Raw genomic sequence first — 18719 nt, forward strand, 5'->3', positions numbered from 1 at the left:
TTATATCTCTAATACTCTCTAAACATCCATTGTACATATTGTATAAATATTCCATTGGCTCCTCGTACTTTTCCTTTAACAAAATATAACTATCTAACAGAAACAGCATAATAAAATTTGTTTTTAACGTTTTTAAGAAATCAATACTTTTTATCAATATTAACCAATACTTTAGTTAATATCTTATTTTTATACTATTATAATTTAAAATTTAGTTTTTAATATTTTAAATTAGTAAAATATTAAATCATAAAAAAATAGTAAAATATTAGTCAAAAATAATGTTTTATTAGTCATATAACATTCCTCTCTTGACAATAACAAATCCCTTTTCTTTTTAAACAAAAAATTTTAAAATGCAATAAAAATTAAAGGCAACTAGATCACCCAATCATATAAGTGTAAGTGTGTGTGTGAAATACAGAATTAATTTATTTATGATATAACTGCATATAATAATTGTATGTAGCTTGCATTGGGTGCACTAGAAATGAAAAATAACACATAATAAAAGTTATTCGAAACTAACCGAGTTTGTTAGCTCCTATTCTACTTAAGTTTAACCAATCAAACAGCATACAATATCATGAACCACAAACCAATAATAATGTATGTAATTCTTTTAATGAAAAACAGAGTTTGTCGTACTATGCAATGCATGTAAGGCAGGAATATTTTGTGGTTTATGATTCCGGGTCGGGCTTCGCTATGTTGAGATCAGGAATTGAGGTTCTCATCATCAATGATGTGTTATTCCAACTAGGCATCATCATCCCCTGCCTCTCACGATTTTGAGGATGTTGGGTGGTGCTATCCACTTGCCTTCTTGCTGATTCAACTCCATTTAGACCTGTTTCAAAGAACCAAAATAAAAGTTAGGATTTAGGATTCAGTGACCAGCAGATAAAAGCGAATGACAATTTTGAAATTAAACTTGAGATACTAACATCTTATTATTGAATGAGAGAAAAAAAATGAATGAATTAAACAAATGACTAAAAGCTCAACTTGGCTCTGTTTATTTTTCACAAAAGATAAGGTGATTTCTTACCAAAACAAAAAAGGAGACTGTGTCTCTTTTAATATTATTATTTTAAGATTATATAAATTTTTCCTTAAAAAAACTGTAATATAATAATGAAAATTAATCTTGTAAGAGATTTTATTTATAATCTGCGAGAGTTTTAAACTTCAATAAATGATAAAATTAACTATCACTACTAGTATCATAATTTTATTTATCCTCATCAATATAATTTTTATTGTATAACTATATATTATCACTATTGTTATTTCTATCATAAAATACAAGTTAAATCAAACTACAGACATAACTAGGATTAAGATTAGAATTACGGTTGATAATAATTCTTCTAGTCTTACATTGCAATTATTTTTTTTTTATTCCAAACTTTGATCGTTATAAATATTTCAAAATATGTCTTTAATCCTTCAAATAAAATAGAAGAAATATTATAATATTAGATATTTTGTGAATTTTCTTTCAACAGGACATAAAGTTAAGTTTAAATGACGGTTTTTTACTTAAATAAATGAAACTGAAGCCAAATTTACCGGATTTTTCTAAAACGAATTTCGAAACATGTTTACCCCATTCTTAATATTATATAAATCGTCCTAGGGTGATAAGGGTTATATAATATATTAAACATGACATTCTAGGACGATTTATGCATACATGGTTTAGTTCAAATTACCTTATTCTTAATTTTACTGGATGGATTCATGTAATTTTGGGCTGAAACACAAAGACCTGCCACAATTAATTTGCTTTTTGAACCCTAACAACCTTATAATTTTTTATTTCTATTATTTTTATTGTATAACCATATATTATCACTATGAGTTAATAGTCAATTTCGTCCCTGAAAGTGTCCTCGATCTCCATTTTCGTCTCCGAAAGTCAAAATTAATCAAAAACGTCCTCGAAAGATACCCGTGTTGATCACGTTCGTCCTTCCGTCTTCTAGGTTGATGAGATGGCAAACGGCCGCTTACGTGGCACGTTAACTGCCAAGCTGGCAGTGAAGCAGGACGATGTCGTTTTGGTTGATGGAGGCAGTGGCGTTGAAACGTCGCCGTATTGTGTTTTGAACAGGTTTTGAAACGTTGCGATGGCTTACCCCTGTCTCATATCAACCATCGCTCTGTCTTTCGCTCCAAAACTTGTCGTCTCCCACAAGGCATGCCCTAAGTGTGGAACCGAATCTCTGTACCACCCTGACAAGGATCGTTAGTGCTGCTAGACGAATACAGTGGAAAGGCTTTGGCCGTTGAATGCAGAGTGGGTGTTATACTGGAGCAGCATTGCTAGTAAAAGAAGGCATTGAGACATTGAGAGGTAAGGATTGAACTCATAATATCATTTCTTACTTATTCTGTGATGTGGTGTCTTGTTAATATGGTGGTGTTAGTGTTCGTCTGATTTAGGGTTTATTAGTGTTGTTTTAGCATTTTCGTATATGAGATTGTGTTACTTTGTATGACTCTGTGACAGTAGTCAGTGATGTTTGAATTTAGTGATGGTTCTGTTGCATGTTATTTTTTTTGGGTGAAAGGTTGATTGGTACCAACTGGGTGTAGTAGGTGGTGATTGATACAGAGCAATTGTTGCTGGTCATGTTTGTTTATGCTGTTTTCGTGTTTGTTTGTTGTTGTAGATGAAGGGTCCTCCCATGACGTTTGTTTTTCACCATGGTGGGTTGTTTCGGACGGGTGAGGATGGTGACATGGTTTACGAACCTGATAACACAGAGGTATTGATGGGTGTTGAGGGAGACACACTTGATGTGTTTTTCGTGAGGGGTTACTATAAGGAGCTGGGATACATTGAGGCTGGCAATTGTTGGTGGAAAGTTCCTAGAGTTCCAATTCCATCTGGGTTGAAGAAGTTGGAGACAGATGCTGACTTGATTGCAATGTGCAAGGATTGTAGGAGGAACCACCACTTGATCAACCTATACTTTGAGGACTGCATCTCATAGCCCTGTGTAGTGGACAACAGAGGGGAAGGTCTACCTCTTCTGGAAGCAGGAACTAGTAAGAAGAAGAAGTTCAGTTCCCAGGCCAAGATGCACCACTCCCAACCTGTGAAAACTCCCACAATGAACCACCCTCAGCCAAAGAAACCAAGCTATGAGCCCACTAAGGCAGCCTCACAGCCCAGTAGGCCCAAAGCTCAGCCCAGTAAGCCCAATCCTCAGCCCAGGAAGCCATCCTCACAGCCCAGTAAGCCCAATCAGCCTTTTTCTCAGCCCACCAAACCAACACATCAAGCCTCAAAGACCACCTGTCAACCCATAAAGACTCCCTTGCAGTCAACAAAACTCCACCCTCAACAAACCAAAAGCAACAGTAAGGGGAAGACAGTCCCACATCATTCCAAGACATCCTCTCAACCAGCCAAAACGCCAGAAAGTAATAAGAAGAAAGGAAATACCAGTGCATGCAGAGTAACAAGATCCGGAAGAACTGTAAGAGAAGGTCCCATCCAGGATGAAGATTCTGACTCTCATGACTCATATGAGAGTACTGAAGATGAGTTGTACAAGCCTCCAAAGGTTGTAGGAGACAGTTTATACAGCAGTGAAAGTGATAGTGATAGTGGAAAAGGCTCACAAAGAAAGCAAAAGCAAGCTGAAGCAAAGGAGAAGCATAGGCCTCCTAAGTCTAGACTAGCAGATAAAGAAATTGACACTGATGACTCAAGTTATGAGGGTTTCGAAGATGAAGAAAGCTCTGAATCTGGTAAGCTCTTAATCTGGATTGCTATTGTTTTAATATTTCATTTGGCCAAATTTTAATGTCTTTTATGTTATGATTTGGTAGATGCAGACGAAGATGATGATGATCTTGGAAGTTTCTCAGATCCTGACTCATGGCATTCAGAGGATTCGGGGAAGGAGTTAGACTCTGATGAGGAGACACCTCCTGTTTATCCCCAGTACAATGCAAAAACCAAATTTGGAAACCTGAAGTTTGAGGTTAGTATGACTTTCAAATCAAAAGCTGAATTTATACAAGCCACTAGGGATTACACTATCCAGTGGGGCAGAAATATATTATTTACCAAGAATGATAGAGTTAGGGTTAGAGCTGTTTGTAAGTCAGATGATTGTCCCTGGGTGGTTTATTGTGCTTGTAACAGTAAAGATTTGTCTTGGCAAATTAAAACGCTAGTTGATAATCACACCTATCCTAGAAAGAGGAAAAATAGGGCTGCAACCCAAACCTGGACACTTAGCAAGCTAGTACCCAAGCTTAGAAAGCACCCAACTATGAAGCATCGAGAGGTGTATGATTGGTTTGTCCGAAAGTGTAACGTGTACCTCAATAGCACATGCATCACCAGGGCACTAAAAGCTGCTAGGAAAATTGTAGAGGGTGATGAGATAGCCCAGTATGGTTTGGTGTGGGATTATGCAAACGAGTTACTTACTAGCAATCCAGGATCCAGAGTGCAAGTTGGTGTGATCCCAATGCCTGAGAGTCCTCCACTATTTGATCGGTTCTATGTGTGTCTTGATGCTTGCAAAAGGGGGTTTAGGCAGGTTGTAGACCTCTAATTGGACTAGATGGCGCCTTTCTGAAGACACTACACGGAGGACAAATTCTGACAGCTTGCGGACAAGATGCTAACAATCACATCTTTGTGATTGCATATGCAATTGTCAGTGTGGAAAACAAGGATAATTGGCAATGGTTTCTTGAACTGCTTCACAGTGATCTAGGTGACTATAGAGAGCACAAATGGTGCTTCATCTCAGATATGCAGAAGGTAATGATTTCTGTAAGGACTAATTTGATTTACTTATTATTCTTTGAAGGACTAGTTTGATTTAATGAATTCAACGTTGAGGACTGAGATGATTTAATATCTTTGCGTGTTTGGTCTTTTGGTGCAGGGTTTAATCCCCGCTGTTCAGGAAGTTTTCCCACGAGTTCACCACCGCTTCTGCGTCTGGCATTTGTGGCGGAATTTTTCAAAGCAGTGGGGTAGTTGTGAGTTGAAAGACCTTGTGTGGGAATGTGCAAGGTCAAGGACAACAGCTGAATTTGATAGAAACATGAAGAGAGTTAAATTGATCAACGAGAAAGCTTGGCAGTATCTTGATAAATGGCCAAAAGAGGCATGGACGAAGGCGCATTTCAGTGAGGTTCCGAAAGTGGATAACATATGCAACAATGCATGTGAGTCATTCAATGCAAAGATCAAACACGAAAGGAGTAAGCCTATCCTGACCCTGGCTGAGGAAGTAAGGAGAATCATCATGAAGAGTATGGTTGATAACAGAAAGAAGTTGCAGAACTACCAAGGAATTCTCCCTCCTGTTCAGCAAAGTAGGTTGGAAGCTATGACGGTGCTGTCCCGCCATTGGGCTCCTCAGTGGTCTGGTGATGAAAAAGAGGAGTTGTACGAGGTACATGGCTGGCCGACGAATATGGTGGTTGACTTGGGCAAGCACACATGCACCTGCAGGTTTTGGCAGCTTACAGGTAACAACTTTCTTCCCTTACTTAATTAACAATGTCTTCATTCATGATATTATAGTTACTGTATGAATTTGTTTGGCTTCATAGGAATGCCGTGTATGCATGCAATATCGGCAATACAAGATAAGAATGACAAGAGACCTGAGGAATATTGCCATGAGTGGTTAAAGATGGAAGCGTATAAGCGTACCTACTGTTTTAATGTCAATCCGGTTAAGGGGCAGGATCTATGGGAGAAAACGCCACATCCATCCCCAGTCCCACCCCCAGTGAAGCCTAAACCTGGGAGGCCAACAAAGAAGCGAAGAAGGGACAAAGAAGAACAACCTAGTGGGTCAAAGACAAAAATGAAAAGAAAATACAACTCAATCCGGTGCATGTACTGCGGTGAGGTTGGACACAACAAGAGAGGGTGCGCAAAGAAAAAGGCTGTGGATGCTGAGGAACATGCGAAGCAGATGCAGCTACAATTGGCAGTTGTTACCCCTGCTCCACAAGGTTCTGAACCCCAAGTAAACCCTTCTCCTACTGATACTGACATTGGTACACAAGCTGAGGCACTTATGCCTTCACTTCCATCACCCACTCAGGCTGACTCAGAGAGTGACAGCAGTGACTCGGAGTGCATCCCACCAACCCAGGAGCCCCTTAAGGTAGTATCATATATCATCACTCCTAAAAAAATTTAGATGTAGCCTAATCATGTAAGAATCTCATTTGCTACTAAATTATACAGGATCAATTGATTGGTAGGCCACCTAAGTTGCAAGTGATCAAAAGAAAAGCAAGGTCAATTTCCTCCCCTAAGCATATTGCAACTGGATCTGTGGCTGTTTCTGCTGAGACCATTAAAGGGACAAGCTCCGGAACTGCTAAGCGGCTGGAAAAATTCATGACCTTTGTGCCTACTCCAGTCTTCAAGGCTCCAAGGAAGAATGATGATAAAGTTTGAGTTGTTAGGAATGTCTACTTGTTAACTCATTTTGTGTATGAAATAACATTCTGTTTGTTGCTTTTGTTTTGTGTGTGGTAATTTAGTCTATGGACAATGTATTTTGTCAGCTAACAACCTTATGACTTTGTTATGCTATTTATGTATTAAGACAATGTGACAATTAGCCATCAATGACAAGTTACTATTAAGCTTTCTTATTATCTTCATTTTGTTTATGCCTCAACATAATTCATGTAAACACAGAATTAGTTCCACAGTTTATAAAATTATTCACAGTTGACAGGAAATTGCTTCCAACTTCAAATAACTACTCTCATTCAAATCAACAATTTCAATACATCATTACATGTTCATACAGTATAATCTATTCATTTAGAATTACATAAGAAACAACATATTATCACAACTACTACAAACAGCAAAATCATTAGCAGTTTCAAAGCTCTAACTTCAGCTTCCACAGTGCCCAACTTCCATGCCACCTTCACCCGCCATTCATCATACTCACCTTCAACCTCCATATCAGCTCCTGCATCTTTCTTTGTACCACACACACCCACTGCTTCAAATTCATCATCATCAACCCACTTAAAATAATTGCAGTGACTGCCCTTCTGCAATTTCATATGGGAGTAAACCAAAAAATCAGAGAACACCCAACAGAGGATAAGAACATGAAAAAGCTTTAACTTCCTTTACCATCACTCACCCGGTACCTTGGACATGCATGGAACAATCTATTCGGGTTCTCCGCTGTCCCAGATTTCTTAATCACAGTCTTCAGCCCACAGAAACATGATCCATCATGAGCATTCACTCTCCTCCTTCGCATCGAAACACTGGATCCATGACTGTCGTGCGATGCATGTGACAAACCGCCACCACAACCACCATCTCCTCTCTCCATCGACGCAGCTAGCCAGGGATTACGCCTCCTAGTTACCTCTACTGCCACCGAAAGTGATCACCTCGAAGTATTTATCGTTCGTTTTGGGATTAGGGTTTATAAACTCGAAGGACTGATTTGATGGCTTAACCAAAACTTATCTTGTCAGCAACAACATCCTACACCCTGGCGTTGGCCAGCTTGGCAATTAACGTGCCACGTAAGCGGCCGTTTGCCATCTCATCAACCCAGAAGACGGAAGGACGAACGTGATCAACACGGGTATCTTTCGAGGACGTTTTTGATTAATTTTGACTTTCGGGGACGAAAATGGAGATCGAGGACACTTTCAGGGACGAAATTGACTATTAACTCTTATCACTATTGTTATTTCCGTCATAAAATATAGGGTAATTTACCGAAATAAAATGTTTAGAAACACATTTTACCTGATTACAATTTTTTCAATCTAAAGACGCAATTACAACTTTCACTACTCTATAGAACCGCTACTGGTACCAGCGGATTAGGGATGAACATAAACCGCTACTGATAGCCATAGTTTATGTTAAGAATGTGCAACCAGAAGCCGCTATAGGCAGCAGCGATTTCTGAAGGAAGAGATTTGTACATAAACCGCTATAGACAGTAGCGGTTTATGTGTTGCATTTCTTAGGCGTAAACTGCTAGAGGCAACCGCAGTTTACGTGAAGAGGGGGCTATAAAATCGTGATAGCTAGTTGCGGATTCTTCATTTGGTGTAGAGTGACAATTTTGTTAGAGAGAGAAAATTCTAGAGAAGGGGAGGAGAACTTTGGGAGAGGGTTCGGGTTTTCTCAGCAATGACCTTCAACTGGACAGCATGGCAGATAAACAGAGCTTGTACCGATTGAACGGCGTTACCCACATTGCCGGTGCCATTGTTGACGAGGTTAGCTTTTTTTTTTTTAGTATTAGAATTTGGAAAATAGAATTTAGTATATAGGGTATAGGAGCTAGAATTTATAATTTCACCTTTATAGTTAAGTATTAGGTTTTGGAATATAGGATCTAGAATAAAGGGTATGAAAAATAAAATATATAATTTAATATTATAGTTTAGTATTAGACTTTAGAATATAGAATGCAGTATATAGTGTACAGGACATGGACAATATCATACCTTAATATTTATAGTTTAGGATGTAAGATTTAATGCAGATGAAGTATTAGACTTTGTTCTGTTTTTGTAATTAGGGAGGCTGCAGATGTTATTTAATTTTATGCGTGTATCAAGTAGAATTATTTTTAAATATTTAGTGTTTATGCGTTGTGGTTATTTATAATTATTTAATTATTTAGGATTTATGCGTGTATCAAGTAGAATTTAATTGCGTTGTGGTTATTTTTACTACATGGTATAATGGTATAGTCTACTAGGTGTATCTACAGCGTTCGGCGACAACAGAATATGCTTATGCATGAACAGATCATACCTTATTTAGAGAGGGTTGGTTTGTACTACTTGGCCAGGCTGAACAGTTGTTGATTCTGGTTGGATGAGCCTATGGTCAGTGCATTCATTGAGAGGTGGCGTCCCGAGACGCACACTTTTCATATGTCTTTCGGAGAGTGCACCATCACGCTGCAAGATGTGGCGTATCAGCTTGGGTTGCCTGTCGATGGGAAGGCCGTTAGTCGGTGCCTAGCTGAGTTCGAAAATTTCATGGAGGGTGGCCAACCAGCTTGGGAATGGTTTCAGGAGTTATTCGGCGAGCTGCCACCGTCTTGAGCAATTGCTAGCAGCAAAGTTGCTCCATACTTTCCATACAAGTGAGCACCGTCGATGCTGACTAGCAGCTTGCAGTGTCGAAAAGCCTCAATACAGGGAGAAAATGACCAAAAAATATGATGAAAGTAGACGGTTGATTCATCAACCTGATCACCAACTCTAATAGGAAAGGTTTTCAACAGAGCAATGGTACCCTCTATGGTGGATGTCACCCCAAGGATCCAACAGGGCAACTCGCTGTAAGACTCCTCCCAGTTGCCGTAGATCTGTGCTACTGTCTTCTGCTTCGCCATCCAGACCTTCCTATAGCTAGGGGTGAATCCATAGGTTGCCTCAGTAGCTTTTTGCAACACATTTATCGTAAATAATGCATCAACTCTAACCAACAGAAAGATCCTCGCACATATGACATTATGATCAAGCTGCTTATGATCGCTTGATATCGATGTGGCCAAGCACGTGTGCAGTCCGTTGTACCTCCGCACTTCCCAAGTGCTCTTCCTTTGCCGGGGCGTGATACGATAAATGTGGAAGATGTTGTAATTCTTTACACTCATCACAGCTTCCTCCTTACTTTGAAAAGATTGGCCAATCTGAAATTATGTTAGAGCAGTTGCATCGACTCCCGACTGTTGGCCTATGGCTTTCAAGTTCAAGGTCGATAAATATGGAAGATGTTGCTGTGTGCTGGAACTCAATTGCCCATGGGGTATAGGTGAACTGCTCAGAGTATCGTCATCACTGTCCCCAACAATGTCGACTGGCTCATCGTTCGAATCATCCTCTCGCATCGCATTTTCAACTCGATCCGATCCAGACTCAACTGCAAAATCAGGAACACACCGAGGTAAACTAGCAGTACCAACTACAACACATAGTGGATCAACCAATAGACAAGCAGGTGCTACCACAGACATCCACATTGAGGCACCCCATCATCGTCGAGTGAGGATTCGGCGTTGATGCCCCAGAGCTGTCGATGCCATCTTCCAACTTGGGAAATAATTCAGGTATTCTAACTTCGGAAAAAATTCGCCTACAATGAAACAAGACCTACTTATCTTCATCGGACCTTACCACAAATGTTTCATAGTTCACACTGCTTGACACAACAGCAATAGATATCTTGTAGAACAATTTTTTTACCCACTTTATCCTATACACCCTCAACTTCTGTAATATGCTGCTTTTTATATCGGCCAATGTACTTGATGACCGGATAAAAACGCTAAGCGGTTTCCCTATCCATAAATTTAACATTGTGCCTTTTGCTTTTCTGCATTTTACCAAAGCAATGCACTAGAGTTAGGAAACTCTCCTCACCATCCATTTGTGGAAAATGACACTCCACTACTACCTTATTGTCTTAGAGGGATATATATAGACAAGAAACGTAACCACAAACCACACATAAACCGCTACCGTCTATAGTGATTTATGTACAAATTTCTTCCTTCAAAAACCGCTGCTGCCTATAGTAGTTTTTGGTTACACCTTCTTCAACATAAATCGCGGTTATCAGTAATAATTTACGTTCATCCCTAATCCGCTGATACTAATTCGCTGGTGCGAGTTACGATTTTTATAGAATAGTAAAATTTGCAATTGTGTCTTCGGTTTGAAAAAGTTATAATATAGTAAAATGTGATTTTAAACATTTTATTTTAATAAATTATCCTAAAATATAAATTAAATCAAACTACAGATATAGGATTAAGATTAAAATTAGGATTGATAATAATTCTTTAGTCTTACATTTCTATTAATTTTTTTTATTCATTCCAAATTTTGATCGTTATAAATATTTCAAATTATGTCTTTAATCCTTCAAATAAAATAGAAGAAATATTATAATATTAGATATTTTTTGAATTTTCTTTGAACACGACATAAAATTAAGTTTAAATGAGAAAGAAGAAAACAAATTACTAAAAAAGAAAAATAAAAATTGATGAAGTGAAAATTACATGAGACGTTTTGTGAAATTATAAGTATGTATTATAGCATTAATAAAGAATCACATGGAAAAATTCTAACCTTGAATTGAATTGTTGCGAATGAATGGTCCAAAGCCAGATGAAGGGAGCAACACCCTTGCCTGCTTTGCTTCATCTGCTAATTTCAATTGCAGTCCTCTCAGCCTCTCAACTTCCCCTTTGTTCTTTTCAATCGAAGCTGGGAATTAAAACACAATCATTTTTAACTTATATATATTTGTAATTTAGAGACTAACATATATTTGCATTTTAAAATTTAATATATAGAAATCATTCATAATATCTCTAAGAATTATTTTTAAATTATATATATATAAAGGAAAAACAGAAGGGGTGAGATATGCCACCTTCTTGAATTAATCTTTGCTTTTCACAAGTTGCCATGAGTAGTTTCAGTTTATGCTGCTCCATTCTCAATGTGTTGACTTGACTTTGTTCAGATTCAATTTGTGATAGAATGACCGCTATCTGCTCCTGATGAATAGTAAAAATAAATAAATGAGTTCACAAATTAGCTTTTTATTTTTAGTATGGTGATTCAAGTGGTATTTTTCAGTAATGTGAATACTTGATAAATTTTTTTTGGTGTGAAAACTATAAATTTGTGGTTTATAATTTTTTGGAAAAAAGACAAATAGGTCCTTGATTTTTTAAATTTTTGACAAATACATTTCTGACAAAATTTAAATACAAAAAAGTCCCTGACTTTAACAAACGAATGACAATTTAATTCTTCTGTCTATTTTTCTCTCATACACAAAACGGAACTGGCTGACGTGGTTGAAATGGTGTTCAGGTGTCCGTTACGGCTGGAAGATGAATAAAGTTCAATAGACAAATAAGTCCTTAGTGATGAAAACGATGTCGTGGCACCGTAACGGACACCTGGATACTTGGACAGCGTTTCAACCACGTCAGCCAGTTCTGTTTTGTGTATGAGAGGAAAATAGACGGAAGGATTAAATTGTCCTCCGTTTGTTAAAGTCAGGGACTTTTTTGTATTTAAATTTTATCAAGAATGCATTTGTCAAAAATTTAAAAAGTCAGGACTTATTTATCTTTTTCTTTAATTTTTTTTCACAAAACTGATTAAATAAAAACTTTAGTCCCCATAAATATGTTATTTATCTTTTTTTAAAAAAAAATAGCCCACATAAATTTGAAGTTCAGATTTTTTCTATTATTCCAAATCGGATTTTAAGTTTTGTTTTTAAAACAAAATTGAACTTTAGATGTGTGAATTTCAATTAAAAAAAATTATTTCTATATCCATAAAAAATACATTATTTTTTCATAATTGAGCATAACACATTCTAAATTTTCATAACTAAAAAAATTAGCCTCACAAATTTATCCCAAAAATAAAAATAAAAACACAAACTAATTAAATAATAAGATAAACTTTTTAAAGAAATATGCAACAATGTTTATATGACCAATAAATATTATTTCTTTATACTAGTATTTAGTTTATAATAATTTATACCTAAATTTATAAAAATTTACATACAAAAAATACATAATTTATATATATTTATTTGCACCAATATTTATTAGAATTTATATTTAGGAGTTAGTAAAATTTATTTAATAAAAATAATTTGATATTTGTATGAATTAAATACTGACTAAAATTGCTAAAAACAACTTATTACTAAGAGTTTCTATATGCAAAACTACACTCACAGTTTGAAACTTTTATGTATCTATTTGTTTTATTATTATTTACATTCCACCAAAATCTCGTTTAAAAGAAAACCACTATGTTTAAAAGTTACTGTTTCCATTAAGCAAAACAACCAAGATTCTAAGAAGCCTTTGTTTTAATGTATTAAGATGGAAATAAAAAAATTGAAATTTAATATTATGTTTGTTGATTTAGAAGTTGGTACTAAAATTTTAATTTCTATTTTTAAAATTTTAGTATTTTAGTACCTCTAAAAAATGAAAATATATGAGACTAAAATTTTTTGAGATCAAAACTTAAACTTTAATAACATTTTATACTTAAAATACCCCTATTTCAATTAATTAATCCAACTTTACCTTTTATATAAATTAAATTAAAATTTCATTCTTATCTGACCTGAGAAAAACTTTTTCAGAGCGAGTAAATGACCACGTTGCTTCAAAACATTTAAGTGTGTGTTTGAATTCATGTTGGACAAACTGGAGTTTGAATGAAAGTGATTTTGTAGAATTGATTTTGGGTAAAAGTGAGTTTGTGCCAACATGATTTATGTTTGACAATTTTTACTAAAATTGATTTTGATAAAATAAATATTGTTTGGATAATATAGTTAAAATCACTTCTAGATAAATAATTAATTATTTACTAAAAAATATAATATTAAATTATAATATTATTTTTTTAAGTATATTTAATCTTTTTTTTTATATTTTTTTAGTATTTTTTATATAGTATTTTTTTTATAGTACTCTATTTTAATATATTATAATTTTTTATTATTATAATAAAAATTAGTATTTATTTATGAAATTAAAAATAACATATAAAATTGACAACTTTTTAAGTATTTTTTTATAATAAAAATTAATATTTATTTATTAAATTAAAAATAATATATAAAATAATATATTTTAATACTTTTTTAAGTACTCTTAATAATTTTATTTTTATTATTATTTTAAGTTCTAATTTTTTATAAGTTATATTTTTATTATTATTTATAATTAATTTTTTATTTAATTTATCATTTCTAATAGGAACAATAATACATATTATAAAAAATTAAAATAGTAAATAGTACACAAAAATTAGAATAATTGTTTTAATATTCTCAGTATTTATTTAAAAAAAATTATGAAAAAACCAATAATAACTAGCAACAACCTAAACATGCGTTGAGTAAACGCAGAAGCTATAATTTTTTGCTTCCAATGAACGAGTGTTCAGAGCATTAAAACGCACTTTTATCCTTTCTAACGTGTTTCACAAACATACCCTAACTAATGTTCCGTTCTAGTGTTTAATTGGCGAACCACAACAAACTAATTTCATTCTTAACAGTTCTGAAAAATGAAGAATCCAAATCAAATGGCTCCTTGAGAGCGATATAGTGAAAGATGTCAAACAATGTATTAGTTAAAAATTTTGCCTGAGAAGAATTACGATGTGTATAGAAGATAGTTGTAAAACAAAATTTTGAAAAGATACATGGGTGGGAGAAATGTGCTTGAAAGTAAAATTTTCGCAATCTCTTCAAATAAAGTCGACGTAATAGCAAATTGTGATTTTTGAGATGGTTTATCCTGAAGTTGGAATTTTCAATGGCAGAAAATCCTTTGGACTGGGAACATAAATTTTGTGAGGAATTACATTATCTTTTACAGAATATTTAGGATGAAGCAGTTTGGTCTTTTGCTGAGGATAGTAGCTTCTCAATCTCTAATTGCTTTTTGGTCCTCTTTGCCAAACTTGGGAACGGATTGGAATAACTTCTTTCAACATATCTTCTTTAAAAATACTTTCTCTTACTTCTTGTACTTCCTCTTCAACAACTTGTTGTACTTCTTTCTCAACTTTCACATCTTTTACCTCAATAATATCTTCATCTAGAGTAGTCTCCTTTACACTTGACTCCTTGTGACTTCCTTCTTATAGTGTGGTGCCGGACCTTGTTTCTGATCAATGTGGCAAATGAAAAAAATCTGGAGCTGTCTGAATCGAAACTTATTTTTGATAATATTTGAAGGGGAACAGTACCTCCAAGGGTTGAAATCATTACTTGGACAGCAATATTTGAAAGATTGAATACAAAAAAAATATTAACTAGACTGAATATTATAAGTCAAAATGAAGCGAAATGCATATTTTGTGGGCTGGAGGGTGAAAATCATCTCTTTATATACTGGACTGGCTATGGAGTGTGAGAATCATCTCTTTGTATACTGTAGCTTTGTGGAATTGATGTGGGCAAAGGCAATGCATCTTAAAAATATTTGTTGGGTGAAACAGAAATGGCTTAAAGACTTCTTTGACTCTTGATGCAACTAAAAAGTAGTGAATTATCTAAGAAAACAGTGGATCAATCTATGATTCGCTATTATTTGGTCTACATGAAAGGCAAAAAATAAAAAAATTTTGAAAATAAAAAAGTCAAGAGTGGAGAAATTTGGGATGAAATTATGTTTCATTAATCAGAATGGATAAAGATCAACATAGAAGGGGCTCAATGAAAAGTCAGTGTGAAAGGAAGCTGTTTGAGAGAAGACTTGCTACTAATCAAAATAATGGCAACAAGTTATGGTGGTTCTGTGTGTAATTCATATGTGAAAAATAGATTACGGCCTATGATGCACGGACACTGACACGGACACGGGACACGTCAACACGCGAATTTTAAAATCTTACATGACACGGGGATACACATATATATAAAATATAAAGTATTTTTTAGATAAATTGTAATGATATTTTGATATTTTATTAATATTAAAATATAAATTAAAAATTTTAATTATTTTTAATGTCTTATTTTAATTATATCAAGTATTTAAAATATTTTTTGTTTTAATAAATAATAATATGTACTATATCTAAATATATTTTAAGAATATATGTTAAGAATAAGACTGGACACGCGGACACGTGATTGTATTTAGGTGTGTCCAGGCGTGTCCGGAGAAGAATTTTTTATTTTGTATTAAGATACGGTTGCCGGTTGGACACAGCAGACATGCGTGTCGGACGAGTGTCGGTGAGTGTCGTGTCCGAAATGTGTCCGACACGCGGACACGATAACTCAACGAAGTGTCCGTGCTTCATAGATTACAGCAGTAGGAGGTTATCTCCTCAATTCAAATCATTTTCCTTTGGTGTTCTTATGTGAGTTCTTGAGTGACGAAAATAATATTGCAGTCGGGGTAGAAGGAGTAGAAAATGTTATCCAATTTATTCTTGAAGAAGTAATAACTTCAATGAAGGAGCTTGTCATTGTCACCATTAGTCAAATTTTGGTACACTAATCAATAAATAAAAACATCAAGAATTGACATCTCAACTTTGAACGAAATAGATTGATGAACCTGATAAAAAGTCTTGGATCATTGAATATTAAACACCGAGTATTAAGAGACTTTAGCCACCTGAATAAGTGGAGAAGCATTGCAAGACCATCGGAAACTAAGAGGATAATATGGTATAATAATTTTTAATTTTATCAAAGAAAGGTTGTATACATGGATGAAATTGAAGGAATGTAAACTAGGATTGTTATTTTCTAATATAAAATGAGATGTTTAACTACTTTTAATTTGGAACCATAGTCTGGAATTAGATACACTATTCGACAGAAGTGTATAAATTAGTAGTTTATATATATGAGTACAGGGTGTTAAGAAGAGATAATGCATTTGATGTGAATAACCTCAATTATTATGAGTGTTAATTTCTACAGGAAGGTGAAGTATAAATATTTGGTTTGGCACTTATCATTGAAAGTCTATAAACTTTTTAGAAGGTAAAAATGTAGTTATGTTGGTGTCTTAAAAGTGAATACTTAGTTGTTAGTTCTTTGAGTGTTTTTATAATCTTTTAGGCCTTATTTTGCTGTTGATACAGGGTTTTTTGTGTTTGTCTTTGGTTTGATTGATTTTGATTGATTATTTATTTTTTATGGTAATGTCAAAGAGAATTTCAATTAATTAAGGATCAGTCTTTCTATATTTTTCCCTTTCTTGAGTTGAAGTTGTAACTCAATAATAAAAAAAAAATTAATAGTCTTAATAATAAAAGTTTTTAATAAATAAATTTAAAAAAGAAAAGATGACAAACCATCAAATCATTGTAAAACAATTTTGTTACATATATGTCATGTTAAGTTTTAAAACTCCACAAAGTATCACGATTTATCGCTTCATTTAGATTTTAGCATAACATTATTTGTTCATAAAATCCAACACCATATAGCTGGAAGAAAACAGAAGTTATAACAACAGCCATATTTTTTAAGTGAAAAATACTATTTGTACACTAAAATTAGTTAGTAAAATTAGTCATTAATATATTTGTATATAAATATATGTGTGATTTAATTTATTTTTAATATATATTTATATTTTAATATGTATTTTATACTAGTGACTAAGTTTAGTAGTTAATTTTAATATACACGTAGCATAAACCTTTGCAAGTTATATGAGCAAATATTAAAATCTAAGCTCCTATAATCACATAAACCATGATACCTTATAACAATTTATGAACAAATCCATTTTAGGATTATCTGGTTATTCCACCTTTTTCACTTTATTAATTTCCTTAAAAAACCTAAAATAATAACTATATATTGTAACCTCGTTTGCAACAAAAAACCACGAGTTTGAATAATCACCTCGTAACCTTTTGATTTGTTTTCCAAATCCGCCACATATGCATTATTCTTCTCCCTTGTTTTTTGGGCAGAATTTCGATTTGCCATGATTCTGCGCACAACAAGTAAAATAAGGAGTAAAATAATAAATAAATTTCTAAAAAATTATATTTTAAATAAATTAATTTAAAAAAAAACATTAATAAGGTCCTTCAAGATATATTTAAAATGATAAAAATTTAGGTGCAGTCAACTTCACGTGAAGTTAATATATAATTGAAAGCCGTTAAATAAAAATTTAGTCAAATCATTAAAATTATTTAACGACTTTCAGATATAAATTTCACGTAAAGTTGATTATACCTAAATTTTCCCCATTTAGATTACTACAAATATACAAACCTCTTGAGCCTCTTTGGATCCATTTCTAGGTTGGTGTTGCTACTAGAACCAAGTTGGACTTCATTAGTGTGGTTGTCTTGGTCACAATCAATAATAATGCTGTCATGAGAGGGGTTTTTCCAAGGCTTAAATGACGAACCAAAACATAGAGGCGTTTTAGCTGAATTCCTTAGCGGTAAAGGTTTGATTAGAGTAGGTTTCTTAGGCCATGATTGTTCTTCTAACCTCTCATCATCGCTTCCTATGTTTCTCTTTCCATTACGGTCTATCGTCATTCCTCAATTCTCTTCTTGATTTTGTTTCTACAAAACAAAGAAATTAACATTGTCAAAGAGGCCGGTATTAGCATCATATCATAGATAGATTTTTTCATAATTTTTCATATAAAAATTTCTTAGAAATTGAATCGTTTTCTTACAAGAGAAAGTAGTGATTTGAATTGCACTAACTAAGAGTAATTAATCTCTCTCTCTCTCACATATATTGCTTTAACTTAATTGGTAATTGGGCTAACCGCTTTATTAATACAAAGCAGTACAATGTATCTATCAAAATATAATTATTGCAAGAAGATTTTTTACCTTTTATATCGCGTGAAATATGTATTTCAATTTGAAAGTAATAAAATCTCTTAATTATACGTGCATTAATGCAAAAGTGTCATTGAATTATATTGGGCGTTGAATTCTTTTTTGTTATTTAATTTAGAAAAAGTATAGTTAGACAATGAAAATATTAAATAATGTAAATAATGGATATATATCAATTTATTAGGTGTGTGGATGGTTATCCTAATATTAAGATTTAGGTGGATAATTTGAGGATGTAATGTATTTTTATTTTATTTGGCCAATTTTAA

General features: G+C 33.8%; 1 protein-coding gene across 1 annotated transcript; it reads right to left on the reverse strand.

Annotated features, from left to right (window-relative positions):
- Positions 1-509: 509 nt before the first annotated feature.
- On the reverse strand, positions 510-18399 carry LOC110264525 (uncharacterized). Its single transcript, XM_021106683.2, has 6 exons — positions 18279-18399; positions 17861-18162; positions 17480-17570; positions 11471-11597; positions 11164-11301; positions 510-850 (listed from the first exon to the last, which is right to left on the reverse strand). Exons 2-6 carry the CDS (start codon positions 18133-18135, stop codon positions 684-686), a joined length of 798 nt encoding a protein of 265 aa, XP_020962342.1. The 5' UTR covers positions 18136-18162; positions 18279-18399; the 3' UTR covers positions 510-683.
- Positions 18400-18719: the final 320 nt, after the last annotated feature.

This window comes from Arachis ipaensis, chromosome B7 (genome assembly GCF_059453495.1).
Source record: "Arachis ipaensis isolate K30076 ecotype BB chromosome B7, ASM5945349v1, whole genome shotgun sequence".
NCBI classification, from domain to species: Eukaryota; Viridiplantae; Streptophyta; class Magnoliopsida; order Fabales; family Fabaceae; genus Arachis; species Arachis ipaensis.